The following is a 25,055-nucleotide window of genomic DNA, read 5'->3' on the forward strand; positions in this document are numbered from 1 at the left end:
TCGCGACCCACCCACATAGATAGGGTTTGTAAAATTTTCCCAAAATGGGTGTATGTTAAATGTGCATTTTGCTATTTATATGTAGAATCACTTAGGATGTAGCTAATGTATTGTTATGGTTGTTTATATAATGCGTATACCTAAAAGAATCAAGTTTATTTGTCAATGATTACACTTGTTTGTGAACTATGGGTAGTGTGGTCCCTATGAATTTGTTAGGAATCTGGTTTTGCATGTGCTATATGTGGTCCCTTGTCCGTGTGTTGTCTCTCAACAACAAAATAAATTTTATATGAAAACAAAACAGCACTATGTTTGGCTTGTTGTCTCTTTTGGCTTGTTGTCGTTTTCTGCATGTTAGTATGTAAACAAACTACTTATTTTAATTGCAAATGGTTGACTTCACATTTGACATTGAAATTCATGTTGGGGAATGTTTTGTGGAGGACCCAACCCTACAATATGTGGATGGGTCTATACATACATTGACAGAGATTGATCCTGACAAGTTGAGTTTTTTTGAAATTCAAGATTTATACCATCTAGTTGGTGCTCCTAAAGAACACAATAGATATAGGTATTTACTTCCTGAAGGTGATCTAGAGGATGATTTAAGAGATATAAAAACAGATCCAGATGTGGTGAACATGACTACCCTTCATAAGGCATGGCTAGCTAACAAAATCATAATCTATACTGATATAGATGTGGAGCCATTGGCAGTTGAGCATCCTGATGAAAGGGGAGTGGCAGATGATGGTGTAGGTGGTGATGGATAGGGAGTGGCAGAAATAGGTGGTGATGTGGGTGGTGTAGGTTGTGATGAAGGAGTGGATGAAATAGATTTGGAGAGTGATTATGATGAAGTTGTATTGGAGGAAGAAGAAGATGTTGAGAATGTTGAGGATGGTGCAAAAGTTGAAGAACAGGATATTGAGGTTGGTGCAAGGGTGAAGAACAGAATGTTGAAGGAGATGATGATGATGATTGACTATATGAAGGCCTAGAGGGGGAGGGCTTTGGTGATGACATATTTGCTGCTCCAAACTCAACTCCACAAGGTTTTGCTCTAGAATCAAGTGATGCTCCTAATACAGCTCAGGCATCAGGCAATGCTCCCAATACAGCCACAGAATCAAGCAATGTACCCCATGTAGCCCCAGAGACTAGTGGCATGGCTAGTTTAGATGGTGGAGATGGAACTGAGTGGGCTGAGCCAACTCTTGAGGATAACCTGGTAAGCATGGATGGATCTAATGATGAGCAGGTACCTGAGCAGCCAGAGTTCAATGCTAAGAGTGACATGAGAAATGTTGTACTAAAGAAGGAGATGAAGTTTCCTAATGCAAAGGTGTTCAGAACTGCTTTAAGGGAGTATGCAATTAAAAAACCAGTTGACATCAAATTCAAGCTGAATGAGAGGACCAAGATATCAGTTCATTGCAAGAATGAGTGTGGGTGGAGATGTTATGCATCTTAGATAAGTGGAGAGCTAACATTTCAGATTAAGACCTTGACTGATGAGTGTACTTGCCTCAAGTCTTTTAAAAATAGCCAAGCAACATCAGCTTATGTTGCTAAGAGGTTCATTGAAGATTTTAGCAAAAATCCAAATTGGGAGGTGAGTGGTGTACACAACTATGTGATGCAAAATTTATCTGTTGACCTAAGTGTAAACTAAGTGTATAGGTCAAAGAGAAAGGCAAAGGATTTGATCAATGGAGATGAGCAACTGCAATATGATGTCCTTAGGGATTATGCACAAATGATAAACACTGTAGACAAGGGGAGTAGGGTTATACTACAGACAAAAATGGCTAATGAGACTTCCCAACCAAAATTTAAGAGGATGTATGTTAGGTTCAATGCGATAGGAATTTTAGGTGGCTGCAAGCCATTTATAGGTTTAGATGGTTGTCACATAAAGCACAGATTTGGTGGGCAAATCTTATCTGCCATTGCCAAGGATGCAAATGACAACATTTTTCCAGTAGTCATGGCTGTTGTGGAACAAGAAAACAAGGAGTCTTGGATATGGTTTTTGGAAATATTTGCTGATGATATAGGGAGGCCAGAGGAGTTTCAGTTGGTCTTCATTTCTGATAGGTAGAAGATATGAAAGTTTTGTTCAGTTATACTTGAATGGTTTACTTCGTTTGTTGAACTAACATGTTTTGTTTGTATGTTTGGTTATTTGCAAGGGCTTATACCTACAATAGAGGCACTATTCCCTACTGTGGAGCATAGATACTATATGAAACACATCTATAACAATTTCAAAGTCAATCACAAGGGATTGGAGCTAAAGGATGCATTGTGGAGGTGTGTTGCTGCCACAACAGTAAGGGAGTTTGAGAGAGGCATGCAGTACATAAAGGATTTTAATGAAAAGGCATATTAGTATCTTGCAAACATTGCACCTGCACGATGGACAAGGTCACACTTCACTCCTAGGGCCTTAACAGATTGTTTGGTAAATAACTTGAGTGAGTCTTTTAACTCTATTGAAGTCTAGGGACAAGCCTATCTTGGTAATGTTGGAGTGGATTAGGGTTAGACTTATGACTAGGCTTTACACAAAAAGGAAAGGGATAGAGAAGTATGCTGGAAAGTTGTGTCCAAGCATACAAGATAAGTAGGAGAAATTGAAGCTTGAAAGCAAGCCATTTAGTTCTAGCCCAGCTGGCAATTTCCTTTATGAGGTAGCCTGTTAGTATGAGAATCATGTAGTTGATCTTAGCAACAAGACATGTAGCTGTAGGTCTTGGGATTTAAATGGCATTCCATGCAAACATTCCATAACAGCCATTTATACAAACATTGAAACACCATAAGACTACGCCCACCCATGCTACCACAAAGAAACTTACATGGAGATATACAATGAGGTACTTCCTCCCATGTCTGGCCAGTCAGAATGGGCTGAGACTGGACAGTCTGCTCTTTTAGCACCTCACATATACAAACCACCAGGCAGGCCACCCAAGCAAAGAAAAAGGGCTCCTGATGAGCCTAGGAACCCTTACAAAGCAAGTAGGCTGAACAGACCTATAAGGTATAGGAAATGCAAAAAGGAATGGCATAACTTAAGAGAGTGCAAGGTTGGCATCACAGGGGAGACACCATGGCAAATGAGACAAAGGCTTCAAAGAGAAAAAGCTGTAAGTAATTGGGATTTAAATGGCAAAAAAAAAAAAAAAAACATGTTTTTAAACTTACAAAGGTATTCATGTACTGAAACTGGGTTTTGTTGCAGGCAAGGGGAGGGGTGCCTGCACCTAGTACCAAATCTAGATCTACACCTCAGCCTGCACCCCAGCCACCATCCCAGCAACCTACCCAGATTTACAACATAAGGTCTGCCACTCAGCCTTCATCCTCACAGTAAGGAAATCAAGCTAGGCCATCTCACAGGAGAGCAGGATGGTTCTCTTCCTCACAGCCAAAGGTTCACACACCTAGGGAGACCTGGGATACCCTACCAAGTTCTTCACAAGTAACTTAGTTGAGTTGCTTCTTTCCTGGATGGCTGTGTAGACTGGGATATTTTTTAACAAGTGGATCTATTTTTTATTTTGTAGCCTTCACATGCAAATAGGAGCATTGGTGGTGCGAGGACTAGAGGACAACTTGCTACACAAAGGCCACCAAAAATGAATACAGTAGGTGGAAAGAGTGAAGACAACAAATGAAGATAGTGGGTACGCATGCCAGCATTGGTAGTAAAGGCAGGGGCAGGAGAACATGTGGGCCTGCAGCTAGTGTTTTTTGTGAAGACCATTGTTGACTTTTTGTAATTATCAATTAGTGTAAAAAACAATCACCTTGTTTTGAGTAATTTTATATATATGTGTGTGTGTGTGTCTGTGTGTAGTTGACCCTGGAATGTGTTTTTTTGTAATTTATTAGAAGTTAAGGTACAATACACTCCAAGTTGTTATTATGGTATGAAATTTTGTGGTATTATATGGAAGTTGTGGTATTATTTGGAAGTTGTGATATTATCGCATGGAAGTTGTGGTATTTATTCAATTCAGTTTATATGGAACATTATTTGTCCAAACCAGATTATATGGAAGTTTATTTATTGCTGCTACAGATTGTGTCCAAGTAGATTTTTCCAATACAGAGTGTATGGAAGTTGTGATTGTGGAATGATTGTTATGGTATGCGCAGGTCATTAATAATTGACAAATACTTCTTTCATTATTATATGCCCAGAGACTAGTGGCAAGACCAATACTTCTTTCATTGAATGGTTGTTATGGTATGCACAAAATACTCAATAATTGACCAATTCTTCGCTCATTGACACATCAAAACATTACATCAGTAGGCTAGTGTTATTACAATGCAAATTCATTAACACCGTTGCCATAACTATCTCTACTAACCAATTAACTACTTCAGGACAATAACCTTAGTCTCTTCACTCCATAGAACTCAATTGAGCCAAAACACAACAACAATAAAAAAGATCCATGACAAAATGCATGCAAACTTCCACATTCTCTGCTTCTCTTCAGCAAACATGGCCTTTTCCTTAGCTTTTGCATAAACAGTTCGAGCCTTTCTCTCCCTCTCTTTGGCTTTGGCTTCCTCTTCAAGAGCCTTTTCTGCCATTTGCCTTACTGCATTCGCCATTTCCAGAGCTATCCTTTCCCTCTCATTGGCAAGTTGGAGAGCACTCTGAAGCCTAGACATCCTCTCTAGAGCCAAAGGTGCAGTTTCATTCCCACAAGGACAAGTTGGGTTATCAACCAAACAAAGAAAGGACACTTAGGACCAACCTTATAACGGCTACAACCCAAGAACCTCCTCCCAAAATTATACAAACTCAAACTTATTCTCAAAACACAAGTCTGCTCATTGCACATATGCCCACATGAACCCAAGAAAATACCACTTGATGAAGACATATCAACAAAACACGATTCTTGGGAAGTACAAATTTAGAGTTTCACACAGTAAGTTGGCATTTGAACAAAATCTAAAACCCAAAATCGAGAACAGACGCAAGTACCTTGATTTTCTTTACCAAAACTACCTTCCCTAGCTTCAATGTTGCAAAACTTGCGTTTTCTCCCCCTCCTGACACTCCAAACCACAAAGAACACGTTGATCTCATCACAGGTCTCTCTCTCAAAAAGTTTCTGAGTTTTGGGTGTTTTGATTCAAGTTATGTTATGTTTTGAGGTTAAGAGGTGTTTTTGTAATGGCTGGGCTTAAGATGGGTTACGGAGATTGATGGAAACATACCACAGATGGGTTAAGTGACACTTTTTAAACCACGGATCGGCAAGGTGATTTTTGCCCAAACCACAGGTAGGTTACGTGTAATTACCCCTAAAATTTATCTTTTTCTAACTCACCATGTGACAATTGAAGAGATTATTTATTTATAGTTTTAATCATATGAACTTTTTAATGAATCATGAATCTTGTTTAAATTAAATGTATGGATAATCTTATAAATTGTTACGTAATGGGTTAAAGGAAATAACTCCACACTAACTTGGAGCTCAATTGCCAAAGGCCTTATAGTTGAATTGACACCTCCTCATGCACCAAGTATAACTTAAACCCAACCCTCTATATATTTTGGGAGGTCAAAAAGATTGATCCCATTGGGCTTGAGCCGAGGAGCCTAAAGGCCCAACCATCAACTCACCTAACCCAAGTGGGCCCAAATTGACTGAAAAGAAGATTTGGCCAAAGAAGCAACTAGTCCGAGGAAGGTGCTAGGAAAGGAACAATGTGAAAAAGTTAGGAAAGGATCCACTTCAAGCCAAGGATATTGATCTGAGGAAGGTAGCAGTAGCCAGCTTGGTTAAGCAGAAGGAGTAACTTCCCAAAAAAGCTACCATCACCTCCTTATTAAATGCACTTCACCAACTAAACATGTTGCATTAATGGCCAAATGGCACCTGAACAATGTCTTACAGCCTGTTATCTACCCAACACCGCCTCAAAAGGAAGGGAAAAGTAGGATGGGACAAGTATCCAAAAAAAGACCGTCCACCATCCAAGAGGAGGGCCAGGATCAAAGCAGTGGGACTATAAAAGGAAAGAGATCCTCCACGTACAAGGACCGGATCCTGAAAAAGAGAGAAGAAAGAACATAATCAACTTGAACTTAGCCCTACTTTTTTACTAAGTGTAAAGGATCCTTGGTCATTCCGAGGAAGTAAAAATATAATTCAAACTTATCTCGTTGTTAATTTTTATCCAATTCCCTGTTTGATATCAATCATTAGATCGGAATTATTGTTTAAAGTTCAACAGTAGGTGAAGAAGCCCATCTCTATAAATAAATTGTTGTAGAACTTGATCCAAATCCAATACCTTTTTGGGCCTTCGGATTTTTAGGCCTCAAGTCTTATTAGCCGGCAGATATTAGAGCGTTGTAACTTGTAAGCCTGTAACGGTGAGAACTAAAAGTTGGAACCTGGCAGGACCATTGGTATGCTGCCTCTGCAAATGTTGAACAGGCATGCCATTGCTGAGAAGTTGATACTGTTTCCCCTTTGCTGATTGCGAATTAGCAGGAGTGTACAAGATGTTGTTCCTATGAACAATAATCAATAAATAAATAATCTTCAAATTATCGTTTAATTAATAACATTTCACTTAAATTAGATTTCACCACAAAAACATAAATAAAGTTAGGAGATATTACATCATTGCTACTTAAAGTACAACTAACAACCTGATAAAATAAATTACCGTCAATTCATGTATAATTTAGGTGACGTGGTTGAGGGACAAATCAGGTCACTATCTTGAGACAATATGCGTCATCTATGAATTTATCTGATCTAACAAATAAATAATTTCTACACGTTGTCTCCAAGATACAACAGTCTAGTCACCTTACTGATTATCCTTACAAACTCACATCACTTGTGTAATATGAAGCTCTCAAAATAGTATTTTCTTTACCCAAAATATAGCATATAAAAAAATATAGTAATACGTACCTGAAAGATAAGAATTAACTTTCAAAAACGTTCCTTCTCAAAAAAAAAAAAAAAAAAAAAAAAAAAAAAAAACATTAAAGGCTCCATATAAAAATGAATTAGTCTTTCCATGGATTTATATATATATATATATAACTCACGGGTAGTCTTTCCATTTGATACCAGATAAAGTGAATTTCAAAACTTAATTACATGAACTGTAAAAATGGCATGGCTATCATAATGTCCATTTATTAAAACATTTGACCAAAAGACAATTATGTATGGTCATTGACTCATTGCATAGCACATAAAATCCATTAAGTTGCTAGCCGTTTGTACAATATATACTCATTAGAATTGAGCAGCTTCTAATATAATTTCACACAAGAAAGACCAGTATCTATCCTATAACAACATTTATAGTCATTCAAATGCTAACATTATTCTTTCTAAAAAATAAGATGCTAACATTATATACAAAATAACTAAAAACAAAAAAAAACTCACAAATGAATACAAACATAAAGGCTTTAAATTTGTTAAAAAAGTAAATTGATTTCATCAATTCACTTAAATAAGCATTTAAACAATATTTAAAATAAATGATTAAATACAAATTACCCACATGTGGTTTGACTTGAATTTAAAATGCCTGATTTAAAAGTTGTCATTTTGTCCACCTAAGCTTAGTTCCGTTAAGTTTTTGTAACCCGTCTCTAATTTTTCCGTTAAAAAACAATTTTTAACACAAAAATATTACATAAAAAAGATCAAAAAGTTAAGGTTTGAAATTTTTGCAAAATGGATGAACATTACATAGAGCAAATTCTTCTATCCAATCCGGATTATTGTATATATTTGGAGGTAGTTTAATTAGTAGTAAGCGACCAATGTGAGAGCAAAACCAATTGGAATGCCACACCGAGGACAGTAATAATTAAAAATTCGACATAGTTGATTCTTATAGGTTAGGCTGTATAATATTGGAATATGAATCTCTTGAATTACCTCTGGCAAAAATTTCACCCAAGTATGTTTCCACTTTCCATTGAATCAGATTACCGTTCTTCTTTGTGTTGCCTTTGCAAGGTTTGAACCCTTATGCAATCATCCAAGAAAGAAAATAATATTTAACTTTGCTAAGTCTAGAGGTTTTCAATATATGATAATGCTTTCAGGAATACTGACAAAATTGGTTGGACTGTAATTTAACCTCGTGCAATGAGGAAGAGTAATCAAAATCACAGGGCAAATTCGATCCATCTTTCGTCATCACAAATTCGAAGGTAAATCGATGCTTATTGATTGCCCAAAACCATGTGATAGGAAGTTGGAAACCGTGGGGGCGATGGACATATAGGAAAAATATATTTGTACATTTTGTTTTGGTCATACTCTATCTGTAGAACATAGAAATTTAGGGCAGAGGGAGAGAGAGAGTGTGTTACAAACTCATGAGTAGTATTCACCCTTAAAAACTGGCTTGCAAAGAGAGAGTGCCTAAGTAGTTATAAATACATGGTTAAACTTATACTTAATTCATATGGGGACACTAGGATCATAACAGAGCGCTCAAAGCCTAATTTCAATGCTTAGCTTTTTGTGCATAGTTTACCTGTACTGTTTATCCATTTTGCAAAACTTCCTAATCCTAGCCTTTTGATGTTAATGTTTTTGTGTTAAAAATTATTTTTTAATGGAAAAGTTAGGGATGGATTACGAAAGTCTAACAGAACTAAGTTCAGATGGGCAAAGTAACAACATTTAAACTATAGATAGGTAACTTAAATTTGGGTCATACCACCAATGGGTAATCAATAATTAACCCTAAAATAAATTACAATAATTTATATAAAAATAATCCAACACAAGATATGATGCTCTTGCCAAGTTGACCACACCCCTACAAAGCTACAAAGAGGTTCCATGCCTTATCATCAGGTTTTTTATCTTTAGTTTTGACAAATTTATATTTTTAACTCTAATTTTTTTTTTCTATAGGGCAGAAAAAGATCTAATCACCTACGTACCGTTTACAAGTCACATGGGTTAATCATTAACCCTCAGGACATTTTTGGTAATGAATAGACATATCAGAGTAAGACCCATAAAACTACACAGATCATTGCCCCTAACCAGAAAGGTGAGACTCGCTGTCTTGTTTCCCTTTTCATTTGCCTCTTGCCTGTAGGTACAATTGAGTCAGCATGTTTTTGTTTTTATCACTAACATCTTACAAGTTCTAAATTGATACTTAATATATAAAAAATTGCAATAAAAATACCTAAATGAAATTATTTCGAAATTGACAAATTTAGATCCTTTTTTTCTATCCTCGCTACAACGTTTTCAAACAGATGACATATCATGTTAGATAACTAATATGGGTGATAGTTTGGCAACGTTTTCAGTCTGGCTTCATTTTTTTCCTTTTTTCTTTTTTTTCTTTTCCTCTCTATCTTTCCTGCTGGCTCTTCCTCTTCCTTGCCAGGCTGCCCTTCTATATGTGAATTTCCAATTACCAAATCATACAATATGCAGGCCTCCACTTCCTTCCCATATATATGTCAAATTGGAGTTGGGGTAAGGACTCAACTACATCAACCTTCTACCACGTTTTAAATCATCCTACTTTAAAATGTTTCACTTTAATTCTTATACTTCCAAAATTATTTTAGATAAAAATCCTAATCATAATCTGATAGATGGGTATAAAAATAAAAGGAAAATAGTGAAATAGCAAATAAATTTCATGCAATATCATCATCATCAAAGTGACCTCGGTTTGATAAGGACCTTGCTGAAGCATTTTAAAGTTTTAAGAACGATTTTAAAACAAATATCAAAGCCCCAATATACAATTTAACTTTAAATAAGGAGCAAATCAGTACTATAATAATTCGGGGGCCATACGTCTGCCATTGTCATTCCGTTTCTTTCGCTAGCAACCAAGCAGGTTGGGCACCATGTGGCAATCAAGGAAGCTAGTATGAAATCGACTCCCATGTTTGGTAGGGTGTTTTGAGCAACGGTTTTCTGTATTTAAACAACATTACATGTATTTTTACATTTTTTCCTCCACATATATTTCCAAAAAACACAAACAACATTATTAAAACAATATTACCAAACAGTCCCTAAATTATTAATTTATTGATATTTATATAATATAAAATAAATTAATAAATTGGAAGGTGTGATGCGGTGCAATTTTTATATTATAAAACTGCAAACTATACTGCATCATGCGGTGCAGTGCACTGTTACTTGCAGTGTAGTTTGGTTATACCATTTTACGGGCAGTTTTAGTTTTAGTGTTGTTTGGTGAACACCCCTAATACATGGGGTTTAACTCTGGACAAGATAACATTCCATTTCACCATGGTACCACCCAATCAATAGAAATCAGATCAAAACTAAATTGTAGCTTACGATGCAAGCAGTTAAATTAAATTTTCAGGTAATCAGTTAAGAATAAGACGCAGCCTTTGGTTTACTTAAATAGATAACAATTCCAGACTGTGCACAAATCAAGAAATTTATATCCCAACAAAAACTGTGTTTATAAAACTAAATACTCTTTCTTGCAGCCCCTCATGCATAATGACCCGCAGCTTACACCAAGTAAATAAATAGTGTAGAAAAAAACCCTAGATAAACTCTGACAATACCCAAACCGCAAAAAAAACACAACCCTCAAATAAGGAACAGGAACAACCGGAGTTCGACCAAATGTTGAAAAAGACTCCAACGACCATAGACCCACACTATCCAACCCATTGAACACAATCCAATGAATTTCAGCTGCGAAAAATACAAGGACATGGGTGGAAAAGCCAGCCACCAACCTCATCATATTTCCAGGGATATTCCATATTAGAAACACACCCTCTTTAAGCTGAAGAAGCAGGCTCCTCATCTTTCTTCTCTGTTTTTTCAGCATCACTCTTAGTTTCCTTCTCTGATCCAACAGGCACCTCTTCTTTTTCCTCAATTTTCTTTTCTTCAACACTCAACTTCTCAAGAATCTCAGCAGTTGCAGATGCATCTTTGTTTTCTTCTTTGTTCTTTTGAGATTCAGCTGCTTCTTGAAACGTCTCCATGAAGGTTTTGTTATCTGATAAGGAAACAAAATATTAATAATCTCTATAAGAGAATAATTGCTTCAAAACAGATATATACTTTACTTTTGGTACAATAGCAAAGGACATCAACAATCAGACTACATAAAATCAAATCAAAATAGAGTAGAGCAACTTTAGAGTAACCCTTTTTAACACAATAAATTTTAATATGAGAATGTTGCAGGACATTATAATTCAATACATCAAGTGAACCTTACCAGTTGACTCAAGCAGTTTTCTAGCAACAACAAAGTGAACACAAATAAAACACACACCATATTTCATAATCAATCCTCAAGACACATATAACAACACTTTCTGGAAGCTAGTAGCCCTAGGAATCTAAAGAGAAATGACCTCTGTTTTGTCAATTCAATAGAGAATCGAACTCAACATTATTCCCCCTTAAGTCCAAGAGGTATCATTAATATGCAACCAATAAGAACAAAAAAAAAGTTCAAAGACGCAAAGAAGCTCAAATTCCCATCATCTTCATTAGGAGATCCATTTTTTTCAAGGATGCTAAGAATTTCAAATTTCCTCATTCATTAGGAGTTTTCTTTTTTTCTTTTTTTGACTGGTAATTTACACAAGCACTTAATGGTTCTTGAGGCCATGACCACACCCTAGAACTAACAAGGGGAAGAAGTGCCAGTTGAGCTAAAGCTCATTGGCTTCAATAGGCATTTCCAATTGATATTCTGTAATTATAATAGTAAGAGCAGGATTCATTCCTGCACAAATGCACAACATTTAAGTGAATTCAATGAATTCATTGGGTTTCATTGTCTCTTATTTCTTCATATACTCACATGCTTAATGAATTCTCCAATAAAGTGGGACTTTACTTTCATGATTTACAATGAGATTCTCGTTTCACTAATCAGTAGCATAGCTTTACATCATTCAGTCCTTATTTGGTCATGTTTAGCCAATAATATTTCCCTCCAAACTCACTTTTGCCACTTCACCAGCATTATTTAAGAACACAACTTTCTAAACCCAACAATTATAAGTGCACAACTCGGTAGCAGACTTAAGAAATATATGTTCTATTATTGTAAAAACAAAAGGTAGTTATTCAGGCTGGAATAAAATAAAAGCACTAGAAGTTGATAACAAATTGAAATTTTTTTTTTTAAAGATTTTTAAGTTAAAATTTGGGCAATTAAGTTTATAATCCCTAACTTCTTACTGATTTTCAAGATTATTGCAACAGATATTATAATCCATGCGAAAATTCATCTAGCAGATATATAATACAGATTAAATAACCCACAATGCCCAAAATTAATAAATGTAGCATCTGAAAGTTCATCTAGAATTCTAGATTTAATAATTAAATTCAAAAACACTAGGAGTAAATTAACAAGTCAAAGAGGATATCAATTCCAAATCAGAAGAAGACTCACTCTCAATGGAAGCAAATCTAATGCAGAAGAGCTCGTCCTTCAATTCACCATCGGCAAAATCGGTAGCATGCCACACACACGATTTCTCGTTGCCGGCGTGTTCCTGCACCGTCATCGTCGGTAGCACTGCAAAAATTTTCAAACAGATCAGATTCCAAAACAACAAAAATAAAAGAAAATGCAATACCAAAAAGTAAGAAAGAAAGAAAGTAACATACAGAGATGGTTGGCGCAGATCTTAAGGGTTTTAGATTGTCTCATAACGAGGCGAACCTTGCCGGACTCTTTGTGCTTGAGAAACCTGACAGAACCAGCGCCTCTCTCTTTCCATTGGTTCCCATCTTTATCGAATCGATAAAGTTTAGCTTTGCTGCAAAATCAAAAAACCCTAGATTCAATCAGATCGCGATGAAAAAGAAAGGAAAACCCTAGGAAGAGAGAGAGGAAAGAGAAACGTACAGATCGAGAATGGAAGTTTCATCCTCCTCACCGGTGGTGACGGCGATCTCCTCGAGCTTAACGATCGGAGCAACCTGAGCTCCGGTGTCCTCGTCCTCGTTGGCTGGGGCTTCCCCTTCTTCTCTGTGCTCGTGCTCGGGTTCGGTGCTGGCCATAGCCTTTGGTTTCTGGCTTTGATGTTGTAGAGAATGATTCAAAAACAGCGAGGATTCACAATAAAGCTAAAGAGATTGGGGAATTGAGCTGCTGCAACGGGAAATGAGGGGTTTTATAGTGTGAGAGCGAGACAGAGTGTTTTGTGTGTGTAAAATAGTATTGTGTTAAAATTAAAGCGTGAGGTTTACGCTTATAGTGGAAGCTGAGCTGAGCCGAGCCGATCAGAATATTCTCGTCTAGCTTGTTGAAAATTATAGTATTTTTATGACTTATGAGATTCAACTTGAATCGGCTCCACTGAACTTAATTTTGAGTTTTTATTTGTTTATTTCAAGTTTTTTTTTTTTTCTTTTTTCTCAAAAAAAAAAAAAAAAGTTTTTTTTTCTTTTTACCATTCAATTAAAAGAAAACAAGATTCTCAAAAAAAAAAAAAAAAATTAAAAGAAAACAAAACGGTCCAAAATATGCTGACTCAACTCGACCTAACCTCAAAAATATCCAACTTGAACTAAAATTTTTTTACTTGAAGGAAAAAGGGGTTGACCCATGACTTGACCATTTTTTGCAAGTCAATCCGACCCAACCTGGCTAACCCATGACCCAACATGTTTTATTTATTTATTTTTGGGTAAAAAAAATAAATTAATTAAGACTATGACAGCTGTTTCCCAACAACCCTAAACTAATTTGGCTTAGACTTCCAATTTATTTGTATTCTGGGTTGAGTTTAGTCCACAATGGGAGATTCCTGAAGTGATTTTTCCTTGAGTAAACCACCCCTAATCTCACTTTTCTATTAAGCTATGTCGAACTAAACTCAACCAAGAAGGGTTTCAAATAGCCGAGCCCCCCTTGAATGTCCGAGCATGAATTCTGTCCCCAAAACTATGTTCTTGCCTTACTCTCATGTACCACTCTCCTAATTTTTGTTCCAACCCCTTTTTCCTATACTCCTCTCTCTATTTATACCCTTTTTTGAATGGGGTAGTCATGATGAGGGAATCTCTCATGTGTCAATGGATCCCTTCACCCACAGGACATGAGTGGCTCCCTCAGTCTGGGCTATTGTTCCCCCGTATCAAGTCTCGTGTCAGAGAGGAGGGACCCTCCCTCTACAATCGAGGTGACCCTCTAGTAACTTGCGCTTGATGCTAGATCCCGTGTTTGGTTGCGGATTCTCCCAAGGCACTATCCCTTTTCCTCGGCACATTCACTTGTGAATACGTATTCCAAGGTGTTCTATTCTTGGATCCTCCCTTTAACTTTCGATCATCATGGACCATTATCGAGCCGAGGTCATCACGGACAAGGCCCATATTAATCTGGATACAGGCCCATAATTCTCGACACCCTACAATATAGCCCTCACAATCCCAACTTCAAACCCTGGAGGTGGGATCGTGGTCACATCTTCTACACATTAGAGAACGTGTTCACGTGATGTAACTATCACATCTCAGGGGCACCAAGCGTTAGGCCATAAATGTGCCGGATTTGACAACCCAATTTTCCAACACGTGCTTGGCCAACTATTGCGATCAAAGGCCCTAGTCCTCTATCCATTAGGCTTTTGAGGCACACAGAGATCAAGGGGCGGCATGGGCAATAATTTTTCCCACCCACGCATTTAATTATCTCCCTATAAATACCTTCCATGGTTCTCAAATTTCATTTCTTCTGCTTTTTCTCAATTTTTAATTTAGAACTCTCCTTTTCCAAGCCTTCCTCTCAAACCTTCCTCTTCCCAAGAATGCCCCCTCTTCCTATAAGTATTGTCTCCTTCACTCTAGCTTTTCCTCCACCTCTTACTACAATTTATTTCTCCTTTCCCTTTTTTTTCGATGGGGTTCGCCAAGCTAGTCAAAAATGATGCCACCGTAGAGACTTTTAAGACCAAGTACCATATCCCTTAGGACAAACTCATTGAGTACTATACCCAGGGGAATATAGAGGACCAAAGGGTGCCTAGGGTGATCTTCATCCCTTTAATGGCCGTAATAGATGGGGGTGTTAGATTTCCTTTAGATCCTCCCTTGCTTAGCACTCTTATGTTCTATGGGCTTAGCCTCGACCAATGTCACCCAAATTTTTATAGGATAATCAATTGTGTCAGTTGGTTGAACATGCTATTCAGCTTAAGGCTTACCCAATATGACATAAACTTTTTGTATAGTTACTGCGATAGCCTCGACAAAGGCTATTACTTCAAGGTTAGGAACAGCTAAGTTAGGCTTATTTCTTTCCTCCCTAATTCCAACAAGAATTCCCAAGGGGGAGTTATAAAAGTAGGAGGGAACTAGCTTGGTAATGAGCTTACATGTTCGACCTCCTCGAGGAAGGCAGGTCGATGATCCGAGGAAGCTTTGCCATCTATACACAAGCATCTATTTACATATGTAGTCATACACTTGTTACATTTAATAACTCTTTCTTCTCAGTTGTAATGCTTCAAATTCTCAGTATGCACAGCCAAACATTGGCTTAATCAAGGTTCATGACTTAAACAGACTTCTTCGGTCGGAGATCTTCATCCACTCTAACAGGCAACTCTGAGCATCCCACCTAATCCTTGAATATACTCCCTCCTATTCTAGCTTCCAAGATCCCAGGGACGTACTTCGAGACAAACACCCTTTGCTGACCTACATCAATGTTCGCCTAATAGGATTTTTGTTGAAATTATCACCAAATAAAGCTCGGAAAAAGGTCTTACATAGAAGAAAGGAGACATCTCTAGAACCCTTCTCAGATGGTTCGACTAATCTAGTTTTCTGGGCCAAGTTCTGGGCCAAGCTCTGACACTTAGTCGTGACCCCACAAGGAGAAGGAGAGAGAGAAAAGGAAGGAGAAGAAGAAGAAGCCGAAAAGGGAGGAGAGGAAGAAGAACACAAAGTTGAGATAATAGAGATGGTTCAACAATGCGATCTCTAGCTATCTGACTTCGTTCTTGCACCTCGTGTTCCTGTGGGGCAAACTTAGGCAACCCCTCTTTAGCCTCCTATAACCACTGCATTTACCACTCACAGGCAGAAGTGGGCAAGGGTGTCTAAAGACTCAGGTGGCCAGTCAAAGATCTCAGCCTCTAGCCAAGCTCCCTTGGCCACAATTATTGCACCAAAGGCCACTCCCATTCAACCAGTTTCACCTCATTGTGAGAGACCTTGAAAGTGCCTCTCAAAAAAGAGAGAGATTGTTTTTCTGTGTTTTTTAGGGCACCTTTCTTTTTGGGTAAGTGGTGTGGAGTCGCCACTTATTTTTTATACAAAAAAAATAAGAAAAACTAAATATAAAAATACATGTCTGAATTTTTCATTGAAAAAAAAATACATTTGATAAATTGAAAATTACATGGCTTTGAGTCCTAGTTACAATCTACCAAATAATTACATGGCTTTGAGTCCTATATACAAACTACCCAATATAAAAAGTAAAGACAAGGCTTAGTTCTACTTATCCAAAGACCTAAATTCAAAGGTTAGATTACGGAATGGGAAGGTGTTAGGCACCCATTCTGCCCAGACAAAGTCTGGTCTTCTAGACTCTTATAACCTATATACTCCTTTTATGCATGAGATGAATGATATGGAATATATGACAAAAACTAAATCAAACAAGTTAATTTATGAATGGATCCTTTTTTTTAAAAAAAATGTAGATATTTTGTTGTGAGTAAAAATTTATTTTGATTTATAAAAAAATCAAAACTGTTTTTAAGAAATTTAAAAAAAAATAGTTTTAACTTTGCAAAAGATCAAAACTGTGTTGTGATGATAAAAAAAAGTTTTTTTTGATAACAAAAAAGAGTCAGATTTGTTTTGTATGTTCAAAAATATGGAAAAGATTTTTTTATGAAGAGAATTTCATTCATAAATAAATTTATGCAACCTGGACTAAACAAAACAAACAACCAACACAACAATACATGATCTCTTTCTTTATTTCAAAATCTGCATGCATTAAAAAAAAAATCAAATCTGTATCTAAGGAAGATACAAATCAGTTTTTTTGATAAAAAAATGTTCAAATTTGCATCTAATGAAGACACAAACCAGTTTTGATTAAGGAAAATTTAGATCTACATCTAAGGAAGATGCAAATTTGTTTTATTTTGAATAAAAATTCAGATCTAAATCTAAGGAAGATGCAGATCTGTTTTATTTTGAAGAAAAATTCAGATTTACATTTAAGGAAGATGCAGATATGTTTTATTTTGAAGAAAAATTCAGATCTACTTCTAAGGAAGATGCAGATCTATTTTATTTTGAAAAAAAATTCAGATCTACATTTAAGGAAGATGCATATCTGTTTTATATTAAAGACAAAGAGTTAATTATATGCAAATCTTTAAAACTAAGAAACATATTATAGCAACAATAAAGGAATCAAGAACATATTTTCATAAACAAAATTAACAAGGTAGAATATGAATATTTGAAACAATTAAACATGCATCATCATGATAAGAGAAGCATAAAAACGAAAGGGTTAGAAAGCAACCTCTTGCATGAGCACTCTTCTACTTGAGAGGATGTTTTAGGGTTCAAAGAAATTTATGCAATTATTTTTGAAACCTAAAAACCCTAGCTTCCACAGAAAATCAGAGAGGGGATCAGAAAATATGAGCAATTTGATAGCCTAAAAGAGTGCCTCCCAGAGCGTAAAAGTATCTACTGAATTTTGAGATCCATTCCTTATTTATAGAGGCTAGGAGACTCTAAAAAATAGCTCAAACTATTAGGATGCGAATTGGGACTCGTCCTTCTACAAAAAGGTCGAAAAGGATGTGCTTATCGTTACCCGAAGGGAGTTGGGCCTTAGCCCTTAAGGGTGCAATTCGGCCCTTTTAAAGTGCCGTTTGGCACTCCAAAAGTGCTGAATGGTACTCTTGGGCACCAAACGTACTTTCGTGTTCGGATGCATTTTAGACTCCCTTTTTAGGTTTTCTTGAGCCGGTCCTCGCACCTAGACGTGTTTTCACCTGTATTCTAAGATTTTTATCTCTTTTCTGGATAATTCAGGCTTTTTTCAAGAATAATTATCTTGTAGATAAATACCCTAAAATAAATCTTGATAAGGTTCATATTCTCCACAATTTTATTGTTATATAATTATCCCTTTATTCCTATACATGAAATCCTATTTTAAACAATAATTATCAACCAATCACAAAATTATTTAATTAATTTTAATTGTTTAACCAGTCAGAATGAATTTAAATTAATCATGCGTAGTCGAATCTACCTAGACACAATGCATGTTAACCATGCAAACTTGATCATGCGATATCTTTCGATCTGATGGTCCGATTTGGAAACTGGACACACCGTTGTGACCGTTAGATTTGAAGATCATTTTTATGATATGCAATGAATGAATTGATGCATGTAATGCAACTATTATTTTTGGTGTACATGGATGGTCATTTCAGCCATCTTCCTTGATTAAATTATGGGTGCAAAATCGAGTATCTACACTCATCCCAGCACAGGGGTGGCTTTAACTGGCCAAGGGGCAGGGGGTTTCCTCTTCTGCCCCTCCACTTCATGAGTATCACCACATCTTTACCCTGCGCGACCTACCCCTTCTAACCGACAAGTCCATTCGGCGTTGGAGGAAGAAGCTCAACAATATGCGATTCTGGAAGGAGATGGATGATATGGACATCGTCCTTGCATTGAAGTGGCACTCCATAGTGGTAAAGGTCCCCTCAACAACATTTACATGTTTTTGGTTCATGATTCCGTAATTAACACATTTTTCTCAAATTTTCAGGCCAATTAGGGGGTCCATGTGTTGGAAGAGAGACTTAACAAAACCACCAAAGAGAGTGACAAAGAAAAAACTCTTCGGCAAGTTCTAGAGTCCAACATCCAGGACAAGAACCGTGAACTCCACAGCTCTAAGAAAAGATTGGCTACCACAAAGAAGGAGAGAACTTCGACTGATAGGAAGGTGGAGTGTCTAGAGAAAAAAACTTGAGGAGTTTGACACTAGTTTGGCCCAGGCTCTAAGTGTCACTTTAGCTAAAACCTAGGAGATAGAGGCCATGAAGAAAGAAAAAGAGCAAGAGAGCCAAAAGAACTATGACCTCAACTTCGAGGATGCTAAAAGCTCATTTGACAATGTGATACGGGAAGCTCGAGCGGCGAGTTTCCTAGATGGGTGGGTTTCTTCTTTGAACATCCCCAACATTCCCCTTGATTCTTCGCATAGGGTTCTAGAGAATGTCTTGTTGCTCGAGGATATTTTTCCAAAGGAGCAAGCCCTAGAGGGAGAGGTCAGCACGGATCAAAATAGTCCTAACTTTGACAAACTTTTCGCCGAGGTGGATGCCCACATAACTGTATCGGAGAACTTAGTCGTAGTGGAGGATAACCCTCAACCTCTTCTGGCATCTCAGCCTCTTGCTCCCTCGATCCATTCAACCACTGTTGAGGCCAACCCTGTCGTTATCTCTCCTATAGTTAAAGAGAGGCCTAATGTTTAAGTGGCCCCTCGGGAACATTCTTCCTTTTGTTGTGTACCCCCTCCCCCCCTTTTATTTTGCTTATGAAAAAAACAATTTACTGATTTATTCATCAAGTTTTTTACTCGGCACAATCTATTATTTATTTAGTAATTTCCTTTGCTGGTTTATTTATCAAGTCTTTTTAACAAACAAAAATTCTTAGCCGAACACAAATAATATAAGATGGAAGGAGGGTCGAGTCATGGATACATGGATTTCGGGTAAACGAGTAAAACTTTTACCTTTAACATGGTTGATGATCGAAACTGCATTGAACGACATTCCTATACTTAGGCAGTTATTATTTTAAGGTACCCATCCACAATAAGTTATCAAAACTAGGTTTCCACCCGGTCAGTGATTGAGGTCAGGTCAAGGCTAGGTTTCTGTCCTTGGATGATTTGTCAAAAGATTTCCACCAAGTTGATGATCGGGGTCAGACCAAGGCTAGGTTTCTATTCTTAGTGATTTGCCATCAGGTTTCCACCTAGTCGGTGACCAGGGTTAGGCCAAGGCTAGGTTTCAGCTCTTAGTAAATTTGTCGTAAGGTTTCCACCTAGTCGGTGACTAGGGTCAGGCTAAGGTTAGGTTTCTGTACTTAGATAATTTTTTGCCCAGAGGTTGGAAAGCCTATCTAATTAAAAGAGATAACAATAACATAAAACAAGTCTTTACTACATTCACATGCCCAAGAATTAATTTACATAACTGAATTATACCAGGGCGAATAAAAGTATTTCTTAAGATTATTGACATTCCACAGTTGGGGAAGCGACCTTTCCTCCTAGTCTTCCACGTAGTAAGCCTTAGTGCCTGCCATCGAAGTTATTCTATATGGACCCTCCCAATTCGGGGTGAGTTTTCCCCAGCTTGGATCTTTTGTATTCCCCAGTACATTTTGCAAGACTAGATCGCCAGCAACGAATTCTCGTGGTCTGACATTCCAATTCTATCCTCGTGATAACTTCTGTTGATAATCCGCCAGTCAAATAGACGTTATCTCTCTAGTCTCTTCCACAAAATCCAATCACTCAGTCATTAACCGTTTATTCTCCTTTGGCGAGAAATTCACGATCATCATGGTTGGCAAACTGACTTCCAAAGGTATTACGGCCTCAATCCCATAGGCCATGGAAAACGGGATCTCAGCCGTGGATCTTCTTGGAGTAGTTCGATAAGCCCACAATACATTGGGTAGTTCCTCTACCTATCTCCCCTTGGACTTTTCTAACCTCTTCTTCAACCCGCTAACAATGGTCTTGTTAGTTGCCACGGCCTGCCCATTGCCCTAAAGGTACGCCGGTATGTAGTATCTAATCTTAAACCCGAGTAAGCTACAATATTTTCTGAAAGCTTTACTATCGAACTACAAGCCATTATCAGATATAAGTGCTTCCGACACATTAAATCGAGTTACAATGTTCTTCCACACAAACTTCTTTACGTCGACATCTCAGATGTTCACTAATGCTTTAACCTCCACCTATTTGGTAAAACAATCCTTTACAACTATTATAAACCTTCTATTTCCAATGGCTCTCAGGAAGGGACCCACAATATCTAACCTCCACTGCGCAAATGGCCAAGGATTGGATATTGGGTTCAGAACTCCTCTTGGTTGATGGATGTTACTTTTGAAATTGATTGCATCTTTTGACAAACTCTGTGGCATTCCTCTGCATGTACAGCCACCAGTACCCCTGGGTCATGGCACGGTGAGCCAAGGACCAACCTCTCGTATGACTCCCACAAATCCTTTCATGCAGCTCGCTGAGGAGTTTGTCAACGGTCTTTAGGTGTACACACAGTAAATAAGGCCTACTAAATGATCTCCGATACAACTTCTTTTCGGCCGATAACCAATACCTAGAGTACTTCTTTCTGATATTCTAGGCATCCTTCTTGTCTTCGAGATGAGTTCCATTGGAGATGAATGAAACAATAAGGTCCATCCAATTGGGGGAAATGGCCACGGCAGAGATGCGGCTATCCTCCCGGTGACCAATGTTGGGGAATTCTATGGACTTTACTGAAATGATCAGAGGCATAGACATACTAAAGGATGAAGCCAGGGTTGCCAAAAAGTCCGCGTGGCTGTTTTCTCCCCAAGAAATCTGGATGACCTTCACCGAATCGAATTGGGCTTGTGTGGGCACAAGTAGTTTTTGGAGTCACCACCTAGTTTTTGCAATGATCTAGGAATCATATATATAGCGTCCTCTTGAGGAAGGAACATTGATCTTATTACTTGAGATATGGGTTCGGAGTTTAGGTACACTCTTGGGAAGGTGTTAGGCACCCAAGATCTCCCAATCCTAAGGTTAGCCTCCCATCATTGTGTCTTATGTTTTAACCTCATTAAAAACATTTTCAATGTTTGTATCTATACTCACACACACTAGCATACATCTAAGCATACAACATGGCATCATCATCCCAAAACGACATATCATATCTATCCATAAAGCAATAAGGAGCCAAACCCACACCCAAATAAATAAACCCTAGCATACATCTAACATGTGAAACCCTATCATACATGTCAAACAAAGCAGCCACCAATCATGGTAGCAAGTAACATCACATTATTAAATAAGAGCATGACATACTCATCAAGAAAAGAGTAAATCAACCAAATTCATGTTCAGATGAATGCATGACTTACCTTGCAGCACCTCAACACCTATGGCATCATGAATGGGCATGTGAATGCATGTTCATGGCATCAAAGCAAGAAACAAGCATAAAACTCTAATCTAGGCATGTTAAAGACGAACAAGCATGTGAAAAAAGGCTTAAGCAGCATAAACATGTGAAAAAAGGCTTAAGTGGCATAAACATGTGAAAACAGAAGCAACAAACAAATAAAATTAAGGTTTCTGACTGTGGCTTGCGAACGTAAGAACAAGCCTACGTGCGCGTAATCAAGCTTGCATACACAGGAAATATTATGCGTACACAATCTCTTACCCAGAAAATCTAAAAACACAAAAACAAAGCAGAACTTTAAAATGAAAATCAAACAACCTAACATGCATAAAACATGAAAAGAACTATAAAACTAACCTAAACAGGCATACACAAACATAAGCTACGCAGAAAACAAGATTAAAACACAAAAAGAAAAGTAGAAAGAAAGAGAAATAAAAAGAAAGGGTTGGCCTCAATACCTCAAATGAGAAGCTTTACAAGCTTGATTTTGACCGTTCCCCTCAATCAAATCTATCACAAATCATTAAACAAGCAATTAGAAATCTTAAACTCAAAGGATTGGGGCCAAAAAATATCTCAATCAAATAAAATTGACTTGAAGGTGTTTTGTGAAAAACTCCCTTTTGATTCACTATATTCTAATGAATCTTTGGTTTTTCCCATGGAATTTCTGTGTGTTTTGAAAATGTACCATGCAAGGCTTTTTATAGTGGAAAAAATGGGGTTTGGAACGCCTCTCAGACAATGTGAGATTCACTCCAAACCTCAGCCATTATTGCAGAAAACTTGCATTTTTTAGGCTTCTGAAACCCTAGCTGCGTACATAGGAGTGTGCCTGCGTACGCATACTTTGGCTTGTGTATCAGCGCATGCAGGCTACTGCCCACGTACGTGGGCCGAGAGCCACCTTGGTCTTTTATTTCCAAAAATAGATTTTTGCTCATTTAAAAGTTATATTTTCCATTTTAACACTCCTCAAGTCAATTTGATATCTGATTGGTTCTAAATTGGCCTTGAGCTTTAGAGTTTGAGCATCATTAGGGAACGGGGGCCTAAGTCGTAAAGGGTACAAAATGCGGTGTCTACAGCTTGCATTAATCTGACTAACTTCAAATATTCTGACATTCTTCGGTCTTTCACCCCAAAATCCCCTCGGAATTGGTTAACCACCAAATGTGAATCCAAACAAACCTCTACTTCGATGGCTTCCATCTACATGGCTGCTAAAATCCCACCACTAAGGGTTCGTTGTTTGAGGCTTAGAAAGCCAACCTTAAGGAGTGCTCCACCCTGATGCCTTCAAGTGACTCTAACACTACTTCGACACCAAAGCACCGGACATTCTAAGCTCCATCCACATATATTTTCCATGGCCAAGTCAGTATCTGATGTACACCACATGCACCTCTACTCGCCGGTGTAAACTCAACAATGAAGTCAACTAGAACCTACCCTTTAATCACGCTTCTCGACCAATATCTGATAGCAAAGGAACCTAAGTTTGTCCCCTACTTAGCTATTCTTCTTGTAAAGTATGATCTTATTAACAGGGCCTTTATAGGGTGCTCAGTCAAAACATACATTGTGTGGGCCTGGAAATAGTGTGGAAGTCCTTGTAGCATGAATCAAGGCTAGAGCTATTTTCTCCAAAGGTAGGTACCGAGTTTCTGAATCGACCAATGTTTTGTTTATGTAATACATCAGCTTTTGCATGCTGTCGTGGACACCGCCAACTACATAAACAGGTCTTCACCAGGCTCGAGGCTGGATAAGATCAAAGGGCTAGCCAGGTAGAGCTTCAAACTTTGGAAAGCATTGTTACATTCCTCGGTCCAGTGGAAACCCTTCCACTTTTTCAATATTTGGAAAAAAGGTTGGCATCTATCAGCCAACTTGGATACAAACCGGTTTAGAGTTGCAATCATTCCTACAAGTTTTTGCACTTCTTTTGGGTTCCTCGGCAGACTGAGGTGTCGGATTGCACTGATCTGTTCAGTGTTAACTTCTATTTATCGGCAAGTGATCATGTACCCCAAGAATTTCTTGGAACCTACCCCGAACACACCCTTCGACGCGTTGAGGTGTAATCTGTGATGCCTCATAATCTCAAATACCTTAGTTAAGTTCAGGAGATGGTCCTCTACCTTTTTACTCTTGCTCACCATGTCATCAATGGACACCTCCACCGTTTTTCCAATCTGAAGCCTAAACATCTAGGTAACCATTTGCTGATAGGCAGCCTCGGCGTTTTTCAAGCCAAAAGGCGTGATCGTGTAATGGTAGTTCCCTTCAGGAGAAATGAAAGATGTCTTTTCTTGATCCTCTAGGGGTAAAACAATTTGGTGATATCCCTAGAAGGCATCCAAAAAACTCATTCTCAAATTGCCATATGTGACATCTACCAATTGATCTATCTTGGGGATAGGGAACAGGTCTTTAGGACATGCCCGATTTAAGTCCATGATGTCAAAATAGACTCTCCACTTGCCACTCTTCTTCTTTACCACCACCATGTTGGCCAACCAATTTGGTAAGAACACTTCTTTTATAGCCCCGGCCTGCTTCAATTTCTCCACCTCCTCTTTCACGACTGTGAAAGACTAGGAAAATTAGGCCTCTCAAAAAAGATAGATTTTTGTGTGCTTTTTAGGGTACCTCTTTTTTGGGCAAGTGGTGTGGAGTCACCACTTATTTTTTATACCAAAATAAGAAAAACTAAATA

At 37.8% G+C, this 25,055-nt stretch overlaps 2 protein-coding genes across 2 annotated transcripts; one reads left to right on the forward strand and one right to left on the reverse strand.

Moving 5' to 3' along the window:
• Positions 1-392: 392 nt before the first annotated feature.
• LOC115950449 lies at positions 393-2,110 on the forward strand. Its single transcript, XM_031067643.1, has 5 exons — positions 393-768; positions 817-942; positions 1,002-1,454; positions 1,555-1,621; positions 1,690-2,110. The coding sequence occupies exons 1-5, from the start codon at positions 393-395 to the stop codon at positions 2,108-2,110; spliced, it is 1,443 nt and encodes a 480-aa protein (XP_030923503.1).
• An 8,320-nt stretch (positions 2,111-10,430) lies between these two features.
• LOC115950685 (ran-binding protein 1 homolog a-like) lies at positions 10,431-13,279 on the reverse strand. Its single transcript, XM_031067912.1, has 4 exons — positions 12,958-13,279; positions 12,717-12,868; positions 12,499-12,624; positions 10,431-11,079 (listed from the first exon to the last, which is right to left on the reverse strand). The coding sequence occupies exons 1-4, from the start codon at positions 13,110-13,112 to the stop codon at positions 10,856-10,858; spliced, it is 657 nt and encodes a 218-aa protein (XP_030923772.1). The 5' UTR covers positions 13,113-13,279; the 3' UTR covers positions 10,431-10,855.
• Positions 13,280-25,055: the final 11,776 nt, after the last annotated feature.

The sequence above is a fragment of the Quercus lobata genome, chromosome 6, assembly GCF_001633185.2.
Source record: "Quercus lobata isolate SW786 chromosome 6, ValleyOak3.0 Primary Assembly, whole genome shotgun sequence".
Taxonomy (NCBI): Eukaryota; Viridiplantae; Streptophyta; class Magnoliopsida; order Fagales; family Fagaceae; genus Quercus; species Quercus lobata.